The sequence below is a fragment of the Podarcis cretensis genome, assembly GCF_951804945.1.
Source record: "Podarcis cretensis genome assembly, chromosome: 6".
Classification (NCBI taxonomy): Eukaryota; Metazoa; Chordata; class Lepidosauria; order Squamata; family Lacertidae; genus Podarcis; species Podarcis cretensis.
In genome coordinates, this window is record NC_137175.1 from 36136553 (window position 1) to 36157879 (window position 21327).

The following is a 21327-nucleotide window of genomic DNA, read 5'->3' on the forward strand; positions in this document are numbered from 1 at the left end:
CCTCTTTTATTATTCTTGTGTGAGAATCACATGCTAATCTCTTAGAACCATAGAATTGAAGAGTTGAACGGGACCACAAGGGTCCTCTAGCAAAGGGGTCAGCAAACCTTTTCAGCAGGGGGCCGGTCCACTGTCCCTCAGACCTTGTTGGGGGGGCGGACTATATTTTTTTGGGGGGGGGATGAACAAATTCCTATGCCCCACAAATAGCCCAGAGATGTGTTTTAAATAAAAGCACACATTCTACTCATGTAAAAACACACTGATTCCTGCACTGTCCACGGGCCGGATTTAGAAGGCAATTGGGCCGGATCCTGCCCCCGGGCTTTAGTTTGCCTACCCATGCTCTACCATATGTAACATGTTATTGGTTTTGTTTTCTAGGCTTTGCAAACCGGTTTTCAAAACCCAAGGGACCAAGAGATCCACCACCAAGTTGGAACATTTAGTAGAACTTTGCTGATGCCCTTTGTCTCTGCAGGAGCCTTACCTTCATCTGTCATCAGTTCAGCAATTGGAGTCTGTGGCAAGACCATCATTTGGAACATAATGGCTTTTGTTGTCGTGCTACTAGAAAGATAGTATATGTGACCACTATAGACGAAATATAATACTGAACTGTGAAAGTCCCTGGTTTCTGTTCACATTTCCAATTAAGTACTATTTGTCGAAACAACACACTGCCAAACAAAAAAAGTTGCTGGGGCTCACACCTTTCCTGAAGCCACAGCATCTTTCCTGGGGGGGCGGGGTGTTCTGCATTCCAGGAGGCATTGGCGAAGAAGTGGCTCAGCAGGGGGAAATGCTGAAGATGAGAGGCACTGTTATTTATTAGTAATTATTGTGTTCCAAGAATTGAGTGATATTCAGTTGTGGCTTTTTCAAGCTCAGACCTTTCTTTTGAAATATATCAGAAGTTGGTAGGGAATTTCTCTGTTGTATTCTCACACAGAGAACATTTATTTGCATGAATGTAATGGACGCCAGGTAATCGTTGGTGGACACAGAAGCAATAGTTGTATCCGGGGATTTCCAGTATGTAACTGAAGTAGGAGGTCAGCCATCCACAGGTGCCCTGTCTCTAAAAAATCAACAAGTAAGCAAGCAGTTTTGGCTGCCTACATTTAAAATAAAACCAATCATCCTTCAAGCAGCCATTGGGGTGTCTCCAGACCAACTGCTTGGTTTTGATCCTGAGTCTTGCTGAGATTTTAAGGAATAATTCCTGACCATTTTAATAATTTGGCATGTGGCGCCTCAACACCTGTGACAAGATTTTCTCCAGCTGGGATCTGTTTCCCCAAACGTTCAAAATCAGGAGTTTTTTTATTTGCCCTTTCACTCCTATCTTTTGCAATCAGAACTTGAAATTCTCTCTCACAAGTTTGTGGACTAGAATTCTGGGATTGCAAAGGTTTTATACTTTGCACTGAAGCAGCATTCTCCATGCTCAAATGTTCAAAATACTGGTGTATAAACACATAAGGTGCATCATGCAAGGGGCACCTACAGGATAAGGTATTTGCATTGTGGAAACACTCCCAGATGGCTGGAGCAAGTGAGATGTGGTACACTCTAGAGAAGAGAGCAAAGATGGGGGGGTGGGGGATCAGGCACAACTGACAGACTTTATTTCTGTAAAAAAAAAAAAATGACTTGAAAAACCAAACTTTAAAAAACCCTAAAGCATTTAATGGAATGTTTATATGGGAGTTGCAATATAATAAAATAAAATGTTTTATTTATTTAGTATGCTGGTTTCTGCTTCTGCAGATTGCATTTCTACAAAATTCAATAGTGGTGCATATTTCAGATTTATCTCAAAAGTGTAGAGCACTACCATTGACACTGTCAAAAAGAAGTTACTTAACTTTTAATGACATACTTATTGAGTCGCCAACAGCTACATTCCGAGTACTAATATTCAGAACTCTGATAGATAAGGGACTGGCTTCCACTTAAAAGCAAAAATTTAAGTCAGCCATGTAGGTCAAGGACTCATTTGAATTACAAACACAAATGAGTCAGAGAATGCAAATTGGGTTGCGTGTATGAAAATCTTAAGGCAGGTTATTCAATTTTTGATATATTTGCATGGTTCTTTTACCGTGGGATTCATTGTGTGTGTAATACAAAGAGTGCTCCTCTCACTGTCAGGTTAGCATCTGTTCTAGTTGCATCTAGTTGCTGCCTTGGAGATGAGGAAAGGGACATATTCAACCTCCCTGGATCTCCCTGACAAATGCATGGATGGACTCCAACTGCGTACTGTACAATAATGTCTATATATTATTTGTGCTAGTGGAAACTATTTTGCTGCAGGGGTGTGAATTATTTCATTTTCTATTTAAAAGCATTTATAGAGCGCTTAATATTTTAAAAAATATCTAAGAGGTGTACAACATAAAAACAATAAACAATAATGCTATGACGGCTTTTGGGGGGGTAGGCTGAATGTCTGCCCCCCCCCCCGCTCCTAATTCTTGGAATACCCAGGCTAGCACCCTGGTGAGGTGATAGCCTGGGTGATGGGTCATTAAAGGGAACAGCAATAATGGGGGGCCCTCCTCAGGGTGGGGGAGCATCCCCCAATTCACAGATAGTTAGAAAGACAAAACCAGAGTTCAGAGCAGAGAGTTGGAGGGATTCAAGCAAAGCAGCAAGCTGGGAAGTGAGAGAGACAGAACAGTGCTTGATTTCTGTTTGAATCTAGGGCTGCGGCTATGGGGGAAGCAATTCCCTCTTGGGGTGTTAATGCTGAGAACCCCACCATCAGAGACTCAGGTTGTATATATATGTAAATAATCCATATATCCTAAAGACAGCACAGTCTCCACTGTGCCTCATTCCAAGGAAACACAGATCTTGGGTAAGCACCTGGAACCTCTGGAATCTCGCACTGCTCAGACATTAGGGTGGCATGTGACAAGATGATTAAAACAAAATCAATTAAAAAAATAAATAGGAACAGTCAAGAATGAATACATTGAGGGCTTTGAACTTGCTTTTTCACTCCTGTTGCAAATATCTTAGAACTAGAACTTAAAATGCTGCCTTGTTCACATATAATACAGAGGTTTTTTTTCATGAAGAAGAAGAAGAGTTTGGATTTGATATCCCGCTTTATCACTACCCGAAGGAGTATCAAAGCGGCTAACATTCTCCTTTCCCTTCCTCCCCCACAACAAACACTCTGTGAGGTGAGTGGGGCTGAGAGACTTCAGAGAAGTGTGACTGGCCCAAGGTCACCTAGCAGCTGCATGTGGAGGAGCAGAGACACGAACCTGGTTCCCCAGATTACGAGTCTACCGCTCTTAACCACTACACCACACTGGCTCTCATAATGAGGCTGCTTGGGAGAGGGGCACTGAACATCCCCTGCTTCTATGCCAGGGGCCGGCAACCTGCGGCCCATGGGCCACAAGCAGCCCACAGGGTCGTTTAAACGGCCCCCGAGCCACCCCCGAACCAAGCCGCCTACTCAGCGAGTCCCTGCACGCTGCACTAAACTGGCACAGCACGGAGCGGGGACTTGCTTCTGCAGCACTGGAAATTGCGCCTGGACAGACAGAGACACTGGAAATCGCATCTGCACATGCGCAGATGCGATCCAGCCCACAGAGTAATCTCTGTGGGAGTGAACTGGCTCAGGTGAGGTAAACCTTGCTGACCCCTGTTCTATGCCTTACTTCCTCATAGTCAGTTGTTCCAGCCACTTTTCTTTGTTCATGGCTCACTCCTGGTAATACAAGAAGAAAAGTAACTATGGGGAGGGAAGGTGAAGAGAGGAGAGGATCAGCACCTCTCTCCTGTGTGCTATTTCTCTTGTAAAAGTAAGACATACCATTGGCTTTGTATGTAATTGGGATGGACATGTGAATAATGGCCTGGGCACATATCCACACTATGCATTCAAAACATACTTACCACTTTTGCAGTCATGGAGAATCTTGGGAACTGTGGTTTGTTAGGGGTGCTGGTAATTGTAGATCTGTGGGAATCAGTACCCTTCTCAGGATGTTGATGTGGTCGTGACCTGTTGGTTTTAAGAGATGTAAGAAAGGATGTATACAAGTTCGATATAGGACAACAAATTTTATGGGAGCTGCTGCATTTAAAGAGGGAGAAAAATGGAATTACACATGGGTCTTCCTAAGGCTAAAAAAATTGAATCTACAAATGGAGTGAGGCAAAATATTCCTGCCTGCCATATCTGCACCTCCATGCAACAATAGAACTTCATTAATTCTCAGATCTACAAGGACGTTCTTGTGTCGTGTCTCCTCTGCCAGTGTAGAATGAGTGAAAAGAAGAACTGGCCTTACACTGGATAAGCCAGCTGTGTTTCCTCTTCTTCAGACAGCAACTAGAGTGCAGCACACAGCAAGACTGTTGCTGGGCAATCTGTTTCTAGATGGACTGGGCTGCTTACTTCCTCTCTTTCAGTCAGCCTCTTCCTGATTTTGGAAAAGCAATAGAAAATCCTGTGGCAATCAAGGCGTAATTTATGCTTCATCTATTTCAGAATAATCTTTTAATTAGGCGAATGCTAATAGGAACCATTGTAGCCAAACATTCGAACAACAGAGCACTTGCCAACTGTTTTAGTACTCTGTGTGCAAATCTCGATTTTCCTAATTACTCAGTTCACAGATGTGTTGAATTTCTAATTTTGCCATGAAGGATTTAATTAAAAATAAACATGCTTAGCTCAGATCTTTTTTTAAAAGAAAGAAACCTGGAGTTAAGTGCAGATTTGGGAGTAATCAAACCTATTTTCTTTCCTTCTTTTTGTGGGTATGTGAGATTGTACCAGTTTGTATTCTTTTAAGTATGTTTTCAGCTAAACAGATTAAGAAGAAAAGGTGCTGTTTCCTGTGGGTGTCCAGTACGTTCTATCGGTTCAGTATATTCCTCATTGACTAGAGGCATAAAAAGGTCTGCTGGACCAGGCCAGGGGCTCAACAGGTCCAGCACTCAGACAGAGGGATGGAAGGATCTGTCAGTTTCGGTTCCATCAGTTTCTCTCCAGTCTTAAATTCAGTTCTCCACATTTTGCATCATTTTGAGGTTTTAAGAAACCCTCATGAAAATTCACCAGCATTTTAGTGCAAATTTCTCTGAGTAATTCCAATGCTGTAAGGAGAAAAATATTTCTCCACCTCCTTTCTCCATGCATAATTTTAAACATTTCTATCATTTCTATTTGCTCTTTCCTCTAAACTAAAAAGGCCAAGCACCATAAGCTTTCTTCAGAGGAGAGTTGCTTCATCACATCATTTGGATTGCCTTTGTCTGAACTTTTCCCAATCCTACAATATCTTTTTTGAGGTGAGGCAACCAGAACTGCACATAATATATCAAGAGTTGTCACACCATTGATTTGTATAACATTATTATGACACCAGCAATTTTATTTTCAGTACCTTTGTTAATGATGCCTAGCATGGAATTTGCTTTTTTAACAGCTGCAACACACTGGGTCAATGGGTTATCATCTTAATTGAGCTGTCCACTATGACCTCAAGGTATTGTTCCTAGTCAGTCACTACCAGTTCAGACTCCATAAATGTATATATTTGATACTAAGGTTGGTTTTTCCCAATGTGCACTGAAAGGTTTTTTTTAAGTTGTGGTACGCTATGTAAACTGGATTACCTATATATGTTTATTGATCCTCTCAGAGTACCCTAGTAGATTAGTGAAATGGGACTAATTGTCATGGAAGCCATACTGGTTCTGGTTCAAAACTTGTTCTTCTATATCAGGTGTGGGGATCCTTTGGCCCTCCAGATGTTGCTGAACTACATCTCCCATCATCCCCAGCAAGCATGGCCAATGGCAAGGGATGCAGTTCAGCAACATCTGGCAGGCCAAAATTTCCCCACACCTGTTTTATCTGCTTGGTTATTTTATCTTTAACAATACTTTCCACCAGTTTTCTCAGAACACACATAAAACTAACAAGATTCTTTTTTAAACATTAGTGTTACATTGGCCACTTTCAAGTGAGGTATGGAGACAGATCTTAGACACAAGTTACATAGTTTGGTTAAAGGTAAAGGTAAAGGTACCCCTGCCCGTACGGGCCAGTCTTGACAGACTCTGGGGTTGTGCGCCCATCTCACTTAAGAGGCCAGGGGCCAGCGCTGTCCGGAGACACTTCTGGGTCATGTGGCCAGCGTGACATCGCTGCTCTGGCGAGCCAGAGCCGCACACGGAAACGCCGTTTACCTTCCCGCTGGTAAGCGGTCCCTATTTATCTACTTGCACCCGGAGGTGCTTTCGAACTGCTAGGTTGGCAGGCGCTGGGACCGAGCAGCGGGAGCGCACCCCGCCGCAGGGATTCGAACCGCCGACCTTTTGATCGGCAAGTCCTAGGCGCTGAGGCTTTAGTTAGACTATTGCAATTTCACATTTGAATTCTTTAAAGACTCTTGGGTGGATGCCAACTGGACTGCGTGATTTGCTAAGTTTTCATTTTGTCAATAAGGACTAGAACGTCATCTCTCACTGCAAACACTGAAGCACTATGCTTCAGGTGAGCAAGGAGGTGGCAATTGTTGGCTATTTGCAGTATGATAGCGCTGCAGAGAGCTTACTGGGGAGACCATGCATTAAAAAGGGACTCAAAAATAACTTAAACAAGGTTTTAATAAGAAAAACAAAAACTCCATTTACACTAAATACATCAACAAACAAACATGACCCAACCACCAACCCATCCCCCAGGGTAATGGGAGAGCTAGGTGCTGCTCCTTATATACTACACCCAATTGCTGACACAGCTTAATCAATACAACTCAGCAGCACCTGCTATGTTTCACAGCTGTAAAGCTGGGTCTTGTTATTTTGCTCTGGCCCTTGCTCTGGCCCCTTAAAGACATACACATCGGGTGGAACAATGATGAACCTTTACATTTAAAGAAACAATTCAACAGCAATTTGCACACCTATTTTATATGATGCAAATCTAAACCTGAAAGGGAGAGAGAGAATGCCAAAGCCAAGTAGCAACTTTATATCAGTTCCTTGTCTTTCAATGTGCATTTCCAGTTCAGACTATTTTTGTATTTTGTTTGGAAGGTGGGGAAGATTTTAGAAGTGGCTGCTTGTCAGCCTGGGGCTGCCACAGTTTGCATATGTACATCAAATAGCAATTAGTGGGCTTGTTTGCTTTGAAGAATTATCTCCTCTTAACACAAAAGTATTTGGGTTCATATTTGCAATATATGGAACACCTCAAACTAAATGCCTCTAAAAACCAATCCTTATGTAAAATGCAGTATGCCTAGCAACTGTATTCCATGAATAGTGCAGTCCTAAAGATGTTTATTGAGAGGCAAGTCCCACTTTGTTGAAAGGTGCTTAATCCCAATTAAGCATGCACCACAGCACACCCTAACCAACTGAGCCTAGGGTTGTCTCAAATTTGTCATTTGGAAAGTTTGTCTATTTGTCAGCTACTCAAGTATTTGATACGTTTGACATTCAAGATGCATGTCTTCAATATTTGATAGTTGACATGCTATAGTATTTGTTAAATTGTACTTTAACGTGTTTTGAATTGTTTTAATCCATGGGGTTAACCGCCTTTGATACTTAGGTTGGAAGGCAGGATAGACATACCGTATTTAAAACAAACATTATGGCAGTACTGATAGTAGATATATCACTGTGTCTCTCTGTAGTTTCTAAAACTTTCCACCTGCTGGAAACACCTTCCTAATCAGGCTGAATTCTCAACTCAAATAATTTTTGCTTTCTGGAGTTCATTTTCTCTCTCCACAAATTCTTGAAGTATATATTATATTGGGATGGTGAACCTTCAACCTGTGGCCCAAATGCACTTTGTGGAGGGCTCCCATACAGTTTGCAGTCTTGCTTCTCCTTTCTTTTCCTCCCCCCTCCCCTCCCAGCAAGTTCCTGGAGGGGAAGAACAGATAGCTCTATTCCTTCATTGGAGCCTGGTGCATTTCTGTGAGAGCTGCTGAAAAAGGAAAGCCAGAGAGAGGAAGAGATTTGCTCTGAGCCATGGTAAAGTGTGGCTACCAGTCCTGCTGATCAGCAGCACACAGCTCCTTCTTTCCCACTGCTCAGCTACTGCCTGCAGATCAACCCAGAAGGAAGCTTACCTGGGAGGAATGGTTTTAAACCCTTCTAGTTTTGATGTCAAATGGTTTTTGGATATGTGAATGCATACAAATGGGTCATCCTCACCTACTTTTGGCTCTGGTCTACTCACCATCACCATACACAGATGATTCCCCACCTATACTTTAGATCTAGGATTATTTGAGGAACTGTTCAACTGTTAAGTGCTTTTTCAAGAGATTTTGCTTTAAGTTATTTATGCAATTTATTTTGTGTATTACTACTACTACTACTACTGCTACTTTGGGTGAGACATGTTTTAAGTCAGATGTCACACTTCACTTTGTTTTCGATTATTTTGTTTTACAAGAAGAACCATGATATCTCATCAACTGGAGATGGGTGCAAGACATATATACTAAGAGGACAAAGGTTTGTTTTGAATTCTAGAACGGATCTAAGCTCACAGTCTGTTCCTAGTTACCCTAGGCTTCCCTCATTTTGGCTGTCCAATTTAATGTGTGTGTCATTTTGTTGTTGATATTATTAGAACGGTGAGTCTGAAATGCTGAGGCACTGCAAAACACTTGAAGATATACTAGTAGAATGGGCTCAATCTTCTGCTCACCCTTGCCTAGGGGCACCATTGGTCCTCACTACCACTCACTGTGATCTGAAAGTATGTCTCAGAACATACACAGCATCTTGGATGTGCCACAGCTCAGTACTTTGCATGAAGGAAGTCTCTGTTGAATCCCTGGCATCTCTAGGTAGGGATAGTAATATCCCTTGTCTGAAACCATGGAGAGCTACTGCCAGTCAGAGCAGACAATACTGTGGTAGATGGACCAGTGGTCTGACTGTGTATAAGGCAGCTTCCTATACTGTATTCTATTTTGTTTGGCTTAAGTAATGCAAATTTCTTATCCTGCATGATACTGAGAGAGTAATGTGTCTAAAAAGCATATATCCTATAAGCAGATGTACAGTTGAGATGAATTCTATCTGCCAGACTCTCATCCTTGTACATACTGTACTGTACTCAAGTTAACAACTTTGATCTTCTATAAAATACAAAACAACAGAGCTCCCTCTAGCAGTGGTTAACTGAAATATTTGAGTGACCTAGTTTATCAGTCTGAATGCTGCTGCTTCTTCATTAAGTATGAGCTGTCCAAGTTCAAATGCTTTTTGGAGTTCTCTGAAAAAGAGCTGAACTTTTTATGCTTTATGGTGGCAGAACAAATATCTGCCATGAGGGGATTGCTAGTTAGGCAAAATAATACACCTGAGCAGAGTATTGACAGCTTCAGGATGAAGGACCTAGATTGCAGCATTTGCAGAGATAACTAGGCCAGAACTTAAAATGTGCACCAAATGCACTATTTGTTGAAACACAGCTTCCTAAACATCTGTTACCAGACACCTATATGCAGTACTAATTGCGGAGGGAAAACATTTATCTTTGCATCAAAGAGCACTTTCAAAACTCACTGGACCAATTTATATTCTACAGGATCAGGAAGAAAAGGAAGTATGTTGGTAATTACAGACAACACAAATCCTGGTTCTTTGCAAGTGCAGCTAACAGCTTAACCTTTGTGTTTTACATGGCTCTTCCAAAGTTATACCTCTTGTCTATGAAGATGAGATTGTGAAGTTGGTTTCCTTTTCAAACTTTTTAAGATTATTTTTTCAGATTCAACAGCAGGCCCATGACCTTCTCTACACTGCTGCTACTTGGGCAAAGACATACCTCTTTTCCTGAGCAATTAACATGTGCAGGATTGGGGGGAGGTATGTTTGTGTGTGGCTGCTGACTTATTGGACAAATCAGTTTTCTTTTACTGACACAAAGATCCATTTGTCCCTATCAACACTATTACCATAAAGTATCATGACTAAACCTAAAATAAACAGTATGTAGTCTGTTGACTCCAAGGTAAAGTCCAACGAATTCAGTAGGATTTACTCCTTTCTAAATTTTGTGCATGCCGCTTAAGATCAGATAATTAAAATAGTCTAATGTACCTTTTATTTCCTCTAGTAATTTCACAAGTTACACTTTCAAGGGCAACTTTGCCATTGTGAACACTGTAAAAATTAGTAATCAGATCTAGAATTCCGTGCTCCCGAAGCTGGCTTAAAAAACCGGAAACATAAGCGTACAGAAAATAATAATGACCGCTAAAATGGACCCTGCTGAAATAGAAGTCCTCTCTCTTCTTACTAAAGTGCGGGTTAGCTGTTTACTTAACAATGATGAAATGCACTCTGTATGTGCTCAGAGACTTTATCGCCAAATGCTGTTTTTTTATTTCCCGGGATTCAAATTTGCAACTAAAAATAGGTTCCAAAATAACCCCTAAGGCACAGCAAAAAGCTGAACGACGACTGTCTTCCGTCGCTGGTGGCAGCAACGCCGCCTCCTCCTCTCAGAAGTAAACGAACAGCCCACGTGATTAGGCCGCACTGCGTGACTCTTCGCACGCTCCTCTCCCTCAAGAACTACCCGGAGCCCAAACGAAAACTTGCTTTCCCAGCAAGCTGTGCGCAGCCGAGCATGCGCTTAGTCCCCGAAAACTACAGCTCCCGACGTGCCCGCCCGGACCACAATTCCCAGGGGGTACCAGGCGGCGCCTGCGCGGTGGCAGCTGGCGCTCGGGCCATTTAAATGTGTGTGAGGGAGACGGTGAAATGGCTGCGCAGGTCGCTGCAGTGCGCGCCGTGTCCCGGGGCGCGGAAGAGACGCCTTCGCTCCCACTTGGCGACCGGCCGGGCAGACCCAGGGGAGGGGGGAGGAAGCGGAAAGGCCCGCCGGGGGAGCTCGGAGGGTGCAAGAGGGCCAAGCTGAGCCAGCAGCCGCTCGTGGTGGGGCCCGCTCAGGCGGAGCCGCCGCCGCCGCTGCCGCCGGCCGCCGTCCCCGGCCTGTCGGCGGCGCCCTCCGTAGCGTCCACGGCAGCGGGGCTCTTCACTTTCTCCCCCCTCAGCCTCCCCGCGCAGGCCCCGCGCTGCGAGCGGCGGCATCACCACCGGCACCGGCACCGCCCGGACAGCGCTGACTGCGAGCCCGGCCGCTCCTCCGGGGGGAAGCTGCACAAGGGGAGGCGGGGAAGCTCCGGCGACGGCGCCGTCGGGCGGCCCAGCAAGCGAGGTGAGCGGCGGTGGGGGGGGGGGGCGGGCGCCCGTCGGTCCCCCTGGGTCGAGTCTCCCTTCTGGGTCGGGGTCCTTGCCCGGCAGGTAGTCGCGCGCCCCACGCCCCTCGGTCTGTGGCGCCCCACGCCGGAGGTGAGCGACACCCCCCTGCTGCCTTTCAGCGCATCTGCCAGGTCCGGTTCCTGGAGGCCAGAGCGGGGGAAATGCATCTCTGTGCGTCGCTTGGCTATGAGATTCTGCATGCTGAAATTGGCGGCGGGATAGTGGGCCCAGTCAAAGGCAGAGGTCGCTGCATTTGGTTCTGGCGACGGAGGGTGCCCGTTCGAGCTGCCAGGTGGGGTGGCGGAGTTTGCTTATTATATACCTGTTGGAGGACTTCACCTTCGTTTGTCAGTTGGCTAGCGACAGGCTGGCTTGCTAAGGCGCGCCTGGCCCTGTCAGAGTTCCTTCTTGCCTTTTAAATGCTTGTGCTTGTCATTCCTCAGCTGCATTTCTTCACTACGTATTTAAGTTAATCTCTTGCTTTCCTCCAGATGTTGCATAGTGATATGTTTAGTTAGTTGCCCGTTTTGTTAAGGGTTAAAGGGTGAGCTAAAGTTCATTCTCTCTTGACTGTGTCTTGTCTGTCTTATCTTTATGCTTGCTCCTGATTTCAATTATGCAGTAGGATAGTAGCAGTAGGATTGCTCTATGCAGTGTGTTTCTTGAAACCTCACTCTTGTGGAAATAGAACTTAAACAAAGATAAAAGTGAACTTTTTAAAAAGAGCCGGTGTGGCGTAATGGTTAGAGTGTTGGAGTATGAAGACCAGTGTTTGAATCCCACTCAGCCATGAATGAAGCTCACTGGGTGACCTTGGGCCGATCATCATCTCTTAGCCTAAGCTACCTCACAGGGCAGTGGCGTAGTGTGGGGGGTGCAGGGGGTGCCGGCCGCACCGGGCGCAACACCTGGGGGGTAGGGTTAGGGGGCGCAAATCCACGGGTTAGGGGGCACAAATTACTTGCCTTGCCCCGGGTGCTGACAACCCACGCTACGCCACTGTCACAGGGTAAGGAGGATGAAATGGGGAGGATGAAAATCATGTACACCACATTGAGCTCTTTGGAAGAAAAGCTGGTATGTAAAAAACACACACACTTAAGAAACATGGTTCTTAAGAGGACTGAACACTCATTAACCCAAGAAGTCCAACAAGTACATATATTGGTACAAAATGGCTGTTTTTGGACTAGTGTTAGTGGGGTAGGTGTCCAGAACATAATGCAATATTATTTTTACACTTACAAAAAGTCTTGATCTGAACATTTTGTTTTTGATTCATTGAACAGTTTTTCTAGTTTTGCAACCTTTTAAAAAGTCAGTAGATAAATTGTTTAATTAGGGATGCTGCATATTAAAGTCTTACATGCTTGTTGGGAGCATAAGCATGTTATTGTGCAGACTTCTAAAACTTTCATGTGAGCATACCTGAGTCTTTTGGAATGCTTAAAGTGTATATATTTAATGTCTCTAACTCTTACAATATTTTTCCTTTTAAAAAAGAGATGAGTGGGTTTTTAAACTGCCCTGCTTCTAGATAGCTTGCCCTCTTTTAGACAGTTGGCTATTCTTCAGAAGTCTGTGGTACTAACAGTTGCATATCTAGTTTTGGAATTGCTTTAGTAGAAACTTTTGATCTCTTCAGTACATGTGATCTGCTCGTGACATGTTTGTGAGTATCTCTGAAAAATCCCTGCGTATCTAATAGAATAGTGGGGCCTAATGCTAGTAGTACAATTCTAGCGACTGAAGGTAGCCATGGTGCTGTATCACTTTAGGCAGAATTTGTTTAACACTCCTATACATGTTTACTCAGATGTATGATCCAGTTGTTCAGTAGGATTTACTTTTGTGCTTAGTATTGCAGTCTAAGGATAGCTACCAAATCTCAAACAGAAACTTGAGATTTCTAGTTTGGAATACAGTGTGGTAGTTACTAACCATATTATGATACTAATGACATATTGATAAATGAAACAGTAGCAGACCTATTATTATAGGACACTATAGTATTGTAGTGTAATGATGACTTTTAACCTAGGCAGTTGTCAGCTATGCTGTGACATTTATTATAGACATGGAGGCAAAAACCTTCTTTGTTCTTTTTCCTTGCTAATGAAGCAACACCATATTTAAGCATATAAGATTTGGATAAATGAACACTTGAACAGTAAGTCTGTTAAATATCATGATGGCAGAAGAACAATTTCACTTGATGCCTATCAGTGCTGGTATCAAGAAAATTTATTGTAGACCTGTTCTTCAGGAGAATATTTGAGTGACCAAGATTCTTGCTATGTTAAGAACATATTATGAAGAAGATTTTGAAACTTGAAACACTTGTGTACAGTGAACAGTTAAAGAAAGTCAGTACTAATGTAAGGTAAGGCTCTTTCCATTTATTTTTCCTGTAGTGAACAGGATATAATCCACAAATTTTGCTTGCTGTATACTAGACTGAGAATATTTTAATTATTGCTTTCCTGTGATTTATTTAGTAGGACAAACCAATGTGGAATAACATCAGTAGTGAAATCCCACTTGTGGCTTGCAAGTAGTATTTGGGTAACTGTATAAGTGCACGATTAGACCTCTTAGTTTATGTATCAAAAGTAGCGGGGGGGGGGAATGAAATTCATCACATTAGTTCATTAGAACTCTGCTTAATGTGTTTAGAATTACCTTTCAGTGAAAAATTAGAATCCCTCATATTCACTGTGGTTAGAATGCACTTACTATGAAAAAGAAGCATTGTAATGCCTACTGAACTTAGTTGAAACTGTTATTCAGAGGACACTCTTCAGTGAAAAAGAGAGAGAAGAGCCTAATATTTTGCTCTATTGATGTGTATTACTTAGGCCTTTGGCTGAAGAAAAACACTTCCACTTCCTTGATGACAGAGTTATATAATAAGACCTTTTTATTTTTGTACCATCACTTTGAATGCTACACACAGTCTCGCCTTTGTTTGCTAAAGATTTTTAAAGCACAGACTCTTTTCATGCAAAGGTAATTGAGCTGTAGTAGGGCTACCTTGTCCTAGTTCTGCATTTACTGATAATTATGGCTCATTCTATAATACATGGCAGCAAGCCCAAGTTGGGTGTCATGTACATTCAACAGTCCTGGCTCTTGTGTGTACCTGCATAACACACTACTTTTTATATAACCACTCAGAAACGCTTGTGGCCAGTCGTAAGAATGACAAGAACTGGATTATACCAGAGGTGCAGATAGTTTCTCATCTGAGAAGGCTAAGAAGCAGCTGAGCGAACAGCAGATGAAGTAGCTGGGTGCCAGAAATAACAGTGATTTCATGGCAGTACATAAGCCTTCCAAACCAATAGCTATAGTTAAAGAACAGGGAAAAAGTGCTGTCAACTTCACCAGTGCAACCTTCTGTTACCTCAAAGACCAGAATATCCCCTGATGCAGGGTTTTATGAAAGTACTAGTAGTTTAGTCTTCTCTAATTTGCTGGAAATATATAGTTGGAAACCTTTTTGAGAACAGAAAAACCAGGACACTTATGTTAAGAATCAAGATGAAAGATGAGTCTGTATAGAATCCTTTCTCAAAGAGTTTGGGGTGTGGGTGTGTGCCATTTATTATTGTGGTGGACCTTCTTGAGAGCAGAGGGAAGAGTGGGCATGTATCAAAACTATTTGCTGTTACCTGATGCATTACTTGCAGATCACTTTTACACATAGTATGAGTCACCAGATGACCAATGAGCCACCAGATAATGTTTCTACCATATAGTTGCCTAGTTCTGTATTACTAAAATGACAGTATAATTTTAAATGCAGTACAGTGGTGAACATATTCCTGCCACACATTCTTACATGTAGTAAAAGTTCAGTAATTTACTAAATGGAAAGGTTTTCCTACATGGTTGCTTGGATGCCTATATTCATGCAACTGCATACAGTTTCCTGGAACTGGAAAAGCTTGGGCACTATGGAATTGGTGTCTCCATGGAAGCCTGTACCAAGATTATAGTAGTTTGTAGTCAGTTACAGGCAGTAAAGCAGTAATGTATCAAGCACCCCTACACCTGGCTTTTTGTGATATGGGGAATAAATATATACTTATAAGATACATGCCAAATATGGCAAACTTTGGCTGTGTATGAAATAGCTGCCATGAAGTTTGTAAAGATCAACACACTAGCGGAGCTGTAGCTCAGTGGGTAGAACATATGCTTTGCATGCAAAAGGTTCCAGGTTCAAGCTCTGGCTTCTTCAAGGAGGGAATGTTCCCTGTCTGAAAACTTAAGGAGCTGCTACTAGTCAGTGTAGACAATATGGAGAGCTGAATGGACCAATAGTTTGATTTTGTGTGAGGCAGATTCTAATGTCCCATAATCCTGTGACTTCAGATGCAATAGACAATATGTTCTATGGGACTAGTGAAATCCTAGATGTCTGGATTTCCTAAAACAAGTAGTAACTCCTAGTAAGGTTGAAAAACTTTTCCAGTAATGTCAGAACAGTGTGTGAACACTTTTTGAAAATGTCAGTAGTAGAGGTCTAAGTTGAAACTGGTTTACATGTAATGCTAAACCATAATGTAGTGCTACATGAATGAGTGACCCTGAGTGAAGCATCAAGTTTATGCTCACCCTCCCCTCCTGCGAGACTAGGAAGACAGTTTATGCTAAGTTTACTTTCAGTTTTAAATATTGGCATAGCATTATCTGCTAACATGGCTTACTACAAACAAATTGTTTGCCAGCTTCAAACCATGGACAGCACAGGAAGGGGTGGAGTGTGGGCTGAAAACTGTTCAGAAACACTTCAGCCTTGTTCACATATTGCTAAACATGGTTTAGTGTTATGGTGAATCAGTCAATTGTTCAATAAAGTTCCATTTAGTTTTCTTTAAAGCAATACTTCATTAATAATACATGACATACGAGCAGCTAAATCCAACCCACGGTGGCTTGAAAGTTAGTCCAATTTATTTAAATGAGCTTGCTTCTAAGTAGGATGTTTAAAATGGGATTTCAGTTGTGTAAGGCATAAGGCATCCTACTTAGAAGCAAACTCATTTAAATAAATTGGACCAACTTTCAAGCAACCGTGGGATTTCAGTTGTGTAAGGCATAAGGCGAGACACAGGTGGCGCTGTGGTCTAAACCACAGAGGCTAGGGCTTGCTGATCAGAAGGTAGGCAGTTTGAATCCCCACGATGGGGTGAGCTCCCATTGTTTGGTCCCAGCTCCTGCTCACCTAGCAGTTTGAAAGCACGTTAAAGTGCAAGTAGATAAATAGGCACCGCTTCGGTGGGAAGGTAAATGGCATTTCCATGTACTTCTCTGGTTCGCTAGAAGCTTAGTCATATGACCCAGAAGCTGTCTGTGGACAAATGCCGGCTCCCTTGGCCTATAGAGCGAGATGAGCGTGCAACCCCAGAGTCGTCCGTGACTGGACCTAATGGTCAGGGGTACCTTTAAGGCATAAGGCATATCAGAGTCCTCCATTCTGTGCTAGCATTGGGAGAGCCCCACCAGTGATATTTAATGTGAAGTTTTCTATTGCTGTACTTTCTATAGAAAGCTTTCAGTTGCTAAAAATTCAGTTTGATAAGATTAGTAATGTAAGATGGATATATTTTGACACTCTAAGAAGACTCAGGCCTTTGAAAACCTTAGTGTAATTTTAATTTGTATCCTGTGTATATCCACTGCCATGCTATTGTAAAAGTTTTGTTAAAAACATTGGTATTTTCATTGTATTTTTTTGTGTGAGCTGCCCTTAGAGCATTTGAAGAAGGCTGGGGTAGAAAAGTAATAAATATATACAATGTCAGTCTGAGTAGTCTCAAAAGTGTAACTTTTTCAGGTGACTGTTTCTAGGATGCATGTATATAATTATGTCCACATTCAGATAACTCTTCAGATGTCCTATAATTAGCATGTTTTAATTTTTAGAAAAAGGAAGGCATTAAAAACAAATTACTATAGGTTGTATCTAGTACTAGTGCTAATCCTACTTGGAGCAGACGTATTGAAATTAATAGACATTGCTAACTTTGGCCCATTACTTTCCGTGGGCCTACTATGAGTAGATCTTAGTTGGATATAATAGCTTAGTTGGTAGAGCACAAGATACTTAACTTCAGGGTTGTGGTTTGGGCAAAAAATTCTTGCATTGCAAGGGGTTGGACTAGATTAATCTCATGGTCCCTTCCAACTCTACAATTCTATGATTTCTATTTCACCTTTTTCCCCTCATAGAACTCAAAGTGGTATACATGGGTTTCCCATGTGGTCTTCTATCTAGAAACTGATCAGACTCAGACGTGTGTTGCTTCAATATGGTAGCTGCCTCATGTGCAGTGCTAGAAATTCCTCAGGCACCAGGCGAGTTTTGTGACTGGTTTGGTGGTGTGGGTTCAGTTGTGACCATGTGGAGATCTTTGGATGCAAGCTTGGCAACTGATATCTCCATTTGGTTTCACCCTCCAGCTTTCTTAAGCAGGTAAGCAGAAGGGCTTATTTATTGAATTTATATCTCATCTTTTTCTCCAAGGGGGGGGGTACAAGGTTCACCCACCTCCTCAGTTAATCCCTACAATGACCCTGTGAGCTAAGTTAAGAGGCTGTGACTGGCCCAAGGTTACTCAGTGATCTTTATGACCAAGTGGAGATTTGAACCCTGATCTCCCAGGTCCAAGTCTCATGCTCTTACCACTACACCACACTGGCTTCATAGAGTACTTCTGTTATGGGGCAGCTATATAAATTAAGTAGGTACATAATATGGAGAAAACAAAATGTAACTTTTCATTGAAGCTTGAATTTGTTTTATTCTGGATTGTTTTATTTGATGTTTTAATGTGTTGTAAACTGCTTTGAGATTTTTTATTTAAAATATAAAGCAGAATAGAAATGAAATGAATAAAAATAATACAAATATTCATCTCCCCCCCCCCATGGTGCCTAGACATTCTATTTTGGTGGCTTTAACCCAGGTTTAAAGTGCCATTTGATGCCTAGCTTATATACCTTGAGTTTCTAACACTGTCAGTGAGGCTATACATTTAATGGGGATAGGTGTGTATATAGGCTGGAAAAGTGTTAGATGCTTGCTTAAACCTAAGGAACATAATACAGCCTTAGTTTTTTTGTTTTTTAAATTGTTTCTGCATTTTACAACATTAACCATCTACCCAACCAAACATGTGAGATAGTGGAATAATGGGTGACCAGTGCACATGGTTCGTGACATTCCAGGTTTTACAATATTTAAAATAAAAACCAACAGTCATCTATAACAGCCAATGAAGTCTAAATTCATTAGGGAGTGCACAGATACTTTTTCTTCCTATATGCATAAAAATGTAAAGCTGTCTGGAGAGAGTTAAAGCACAAGCTTGGGTTTGAATGACGTGCCAATTCAGACTGTGACGTAGTTTAGTGCAGCAGCAGAATTAATGACCAGTGGAGAGGAGCAAAGCAGCTACAGCCTCCTTTCCCAGGGCCTGCATATTTGGTGGTTTGTGCTATAGTTTAGTTTAGTGCTATTTATGAACCAAGCCTTAGTGCTCGGTCCTCACAGGAATCCGGTAATCAGACAGTAAGGGTAATTTATGTACTGAGCGTAATGCTTAGACCATTGCGAACATGGGCACACTTATAAATCAGCCACACAATAGCTTTGTTTGCAAATAACTACCATGTGAAGCTATGGTTTGCAGTTGCCTTATAAGCCAATAATTGTTTTTAAAATACAGTATGTTGGCGTTACTTTGGAACCCAACAGCCTTGATTAAGTTGCAGGGGCTTGTGGCAAGAACTAATGAAAAACAAACTGAATTCTGGAGAAACAAGACATGGTTTGTGCATGAGATGATATGTTGAACAAACCATAGATTGGCACTATGTATGAATGCAGCCAATAAGTCCACACACATGGTAATCACTTGCTGAAATAAGTCCACACAAATGGTAATCACAGTCTGAAATAAGTAAAAATGCAGTTATTTACATTTTTTCTGAAAATCCTTTTCTCTAGGGATGATTTTAACTTGCTATATTCAACTGGTAGTTAACAAATCCTAGTATAATAATCCACTGGTAAAATAGGTCAGGTTTTGTGGAAAGCTTCCTATTGATAACCATTGAAGCTTACCATCAAAGGGGAGACTTGGGGTGAAGCAAAGCACATAATCTGGGTGAGGAAATTCAGCTTACACTGTGTAGCTTCAGCAAGCTGGCATGGCTTACTGCTGGTGATACTGGCCAGAGACAGTCTAACTTGATGATACATTGGTGCTGATGTAGTTGGGAGTAGCAAATAAGTAGAATGCAGGTTCTGAGTCTGCATGAGATCCCAAATCTTGGCATCTCTTGTCTTAATTGCATGGGCCCTAGGATATTGCTGGACTCCAACCTCCATCAACAATTACCATTGCCCTTGCTGGTGGTGGTCACAGGAGTTGGAAGCCAACAACAATTGGACAGCTACATGAATACTTTCAGAAATAGTGCCACTCCTGAGCCATTGTCTCTGTGACTTTAAAACATGGGAGTCTGCCAGTTACTGGTCAGCTTCACTGATCAATGCTGGTATAAAAATATCTACCTGGATAAACCGCTACTTTTGATACCTTTTGTGTGGACCAGATGGGCTTTGAAATTGTTGAGGTTTGCTGTATACCCAAAGGCTATAATTTCAGTAGGCATCTTGAAACTTACTAGAATGATTAGTTCACATTAATATCTAGATACAATCTCTTGTTAGCCATTTTTGCTATTAATTCTTATGATAGCACTGTACAGTACATTTCACTTTAATATAAAATCTCCAAGGAGAGAATTTAAGACTTAAAATTCTGCAATATGATGGTCTGCCTCAATTTTTAATACCTTAATTTTTCATATCTCTTGGTGGGGTAGGGGACTTCTCAATCCATTGCTGCTCAGTTGTTTAAATCTTCAGATGTCTGAATCCTAGACATTTGATCCCTTGGGTGCAGTATGACACTGTCAGTATATTTTGCTTGCCCAATTTTGTTGAAAATCCATCAGGTTACTCCCCCTCCCCCCCCAAAAAAAATTTGAGGTTTTTTTCCTAATTTGTATCACTTTTCTGGATCTCTGCTTTATAATTGCCTTTTATATTGCAACATGTTACTTTACAAACAGTAACACCAACAAAGTAACATTACAGAGTTGCCTTTTTTCTTATAAGAGTCCTTCCTCATAAAGCAGAATAGCCTTTTGAAGGGTCTTTAAAATGCTCACTCAGCTATGAAGCATGATTTGATTTTTTGTTGTTGTTGTTGTTATAAGGATCCAGAATAAGCAATTTATAGGTGTGTTACAAAATAAGACATTGTTAGCTGCTGGGGCATTAAGTTGTTAGGAGTATATAATTATGGCTTCCTTTTTACTCAGCATTTCTGAAACCTGTCATAGCAACTTATTGAGCTTTGATCTCAGCGAGATGAATTCAGGAGGCTATTTGAGTGGTACTTGCTGTATTCAGGGACTCGTGACTGATGATAAATCATTCTGACTTAAGGCAGTGCAACAAATAATCAGTGGTGCCTAAAATAACTATTGTAGTTGTGTATGGTGTCTTCCTTGGTTGTGCTGGCGCTCTATATTCCCTAGCTGCTCCAAATGAATCTGCACGCACACTGCACAGGGATTTGGGAATTTTATTTATTTATGAATTGACTTCAACATGCGTCAAGGCAATTTACAAACATATCACAAGAAAAAGAAAAAATAGTTTGTTTTTTAAAAAGTACAAAAATAATTGATAGGTATAAAAACAATACAAAATGAACATCCAAAGCAGAGACTTTCTAATCCAGCTGGAAAAGCCTATTGAAAAATAGGAATAGTGGGTGCCTGTCATATCTACAGGAATGAGGTTCCACAAATCAGGAGCAGCCATAAGGAAAGCCCTGCTCTCGGTTGCTGTGGAGCAAACGTCCAATATTTTGGGAACTGAGGGAGAAACTCTTCCACAGAATTCAGTGACCTACTGATTATATAAAGGATAAGATGATTTCTAAA

At 41.8% G+C, this 21327-nt stretch overlaps 2 protein-coding genes across 3 annotated transcripts in view; both read left to right on the plus strand.

Moving 5' to 3' along the window:
* The window catches only part of PTPN22 (protein tyrosine phosphatase non-receptor type 22), a 43019-nt gene extending 41274 nt beyond the window's left edge, over nucleotides 1-1745 (plus strand). For both annotated transcript variants that reach the window (XM_079979139.1, XM_079979141.1), the window contains one exon: nucleotides 385-1745. In XM_079979139.1, the coding sequence (XP_079835265.1) occupies nucleotides 385-449 (65 nt within the window). In that variant the 3' untranslated portion in view covers nucleotides 450-1745. The remainder of the gene's footprint in view (nucleotides 1-384) is intronic.
* Nucleotides 1746-10732: 8987 nt separating this feature from the next.
* The window catches only part of RSBN1 (round spermatid basic protein 1), a 32803-nt gene continuing 22208 nt past the window's right edge, over nucleotides 10733-21327 (plus strand). The window contains exon 1 of the mRNA XM_079982216.1: nucleotides 10733-11248. Within this exon, the coding sequence (XP_079838342.1) occupies nucleotides 10792-11248 (457 nt within the window). The 5' untranslated portion in view covers nucleotides 10733-10791. The remainder of the gene's footprint in view (nucleotides 11249-21327) is intronic.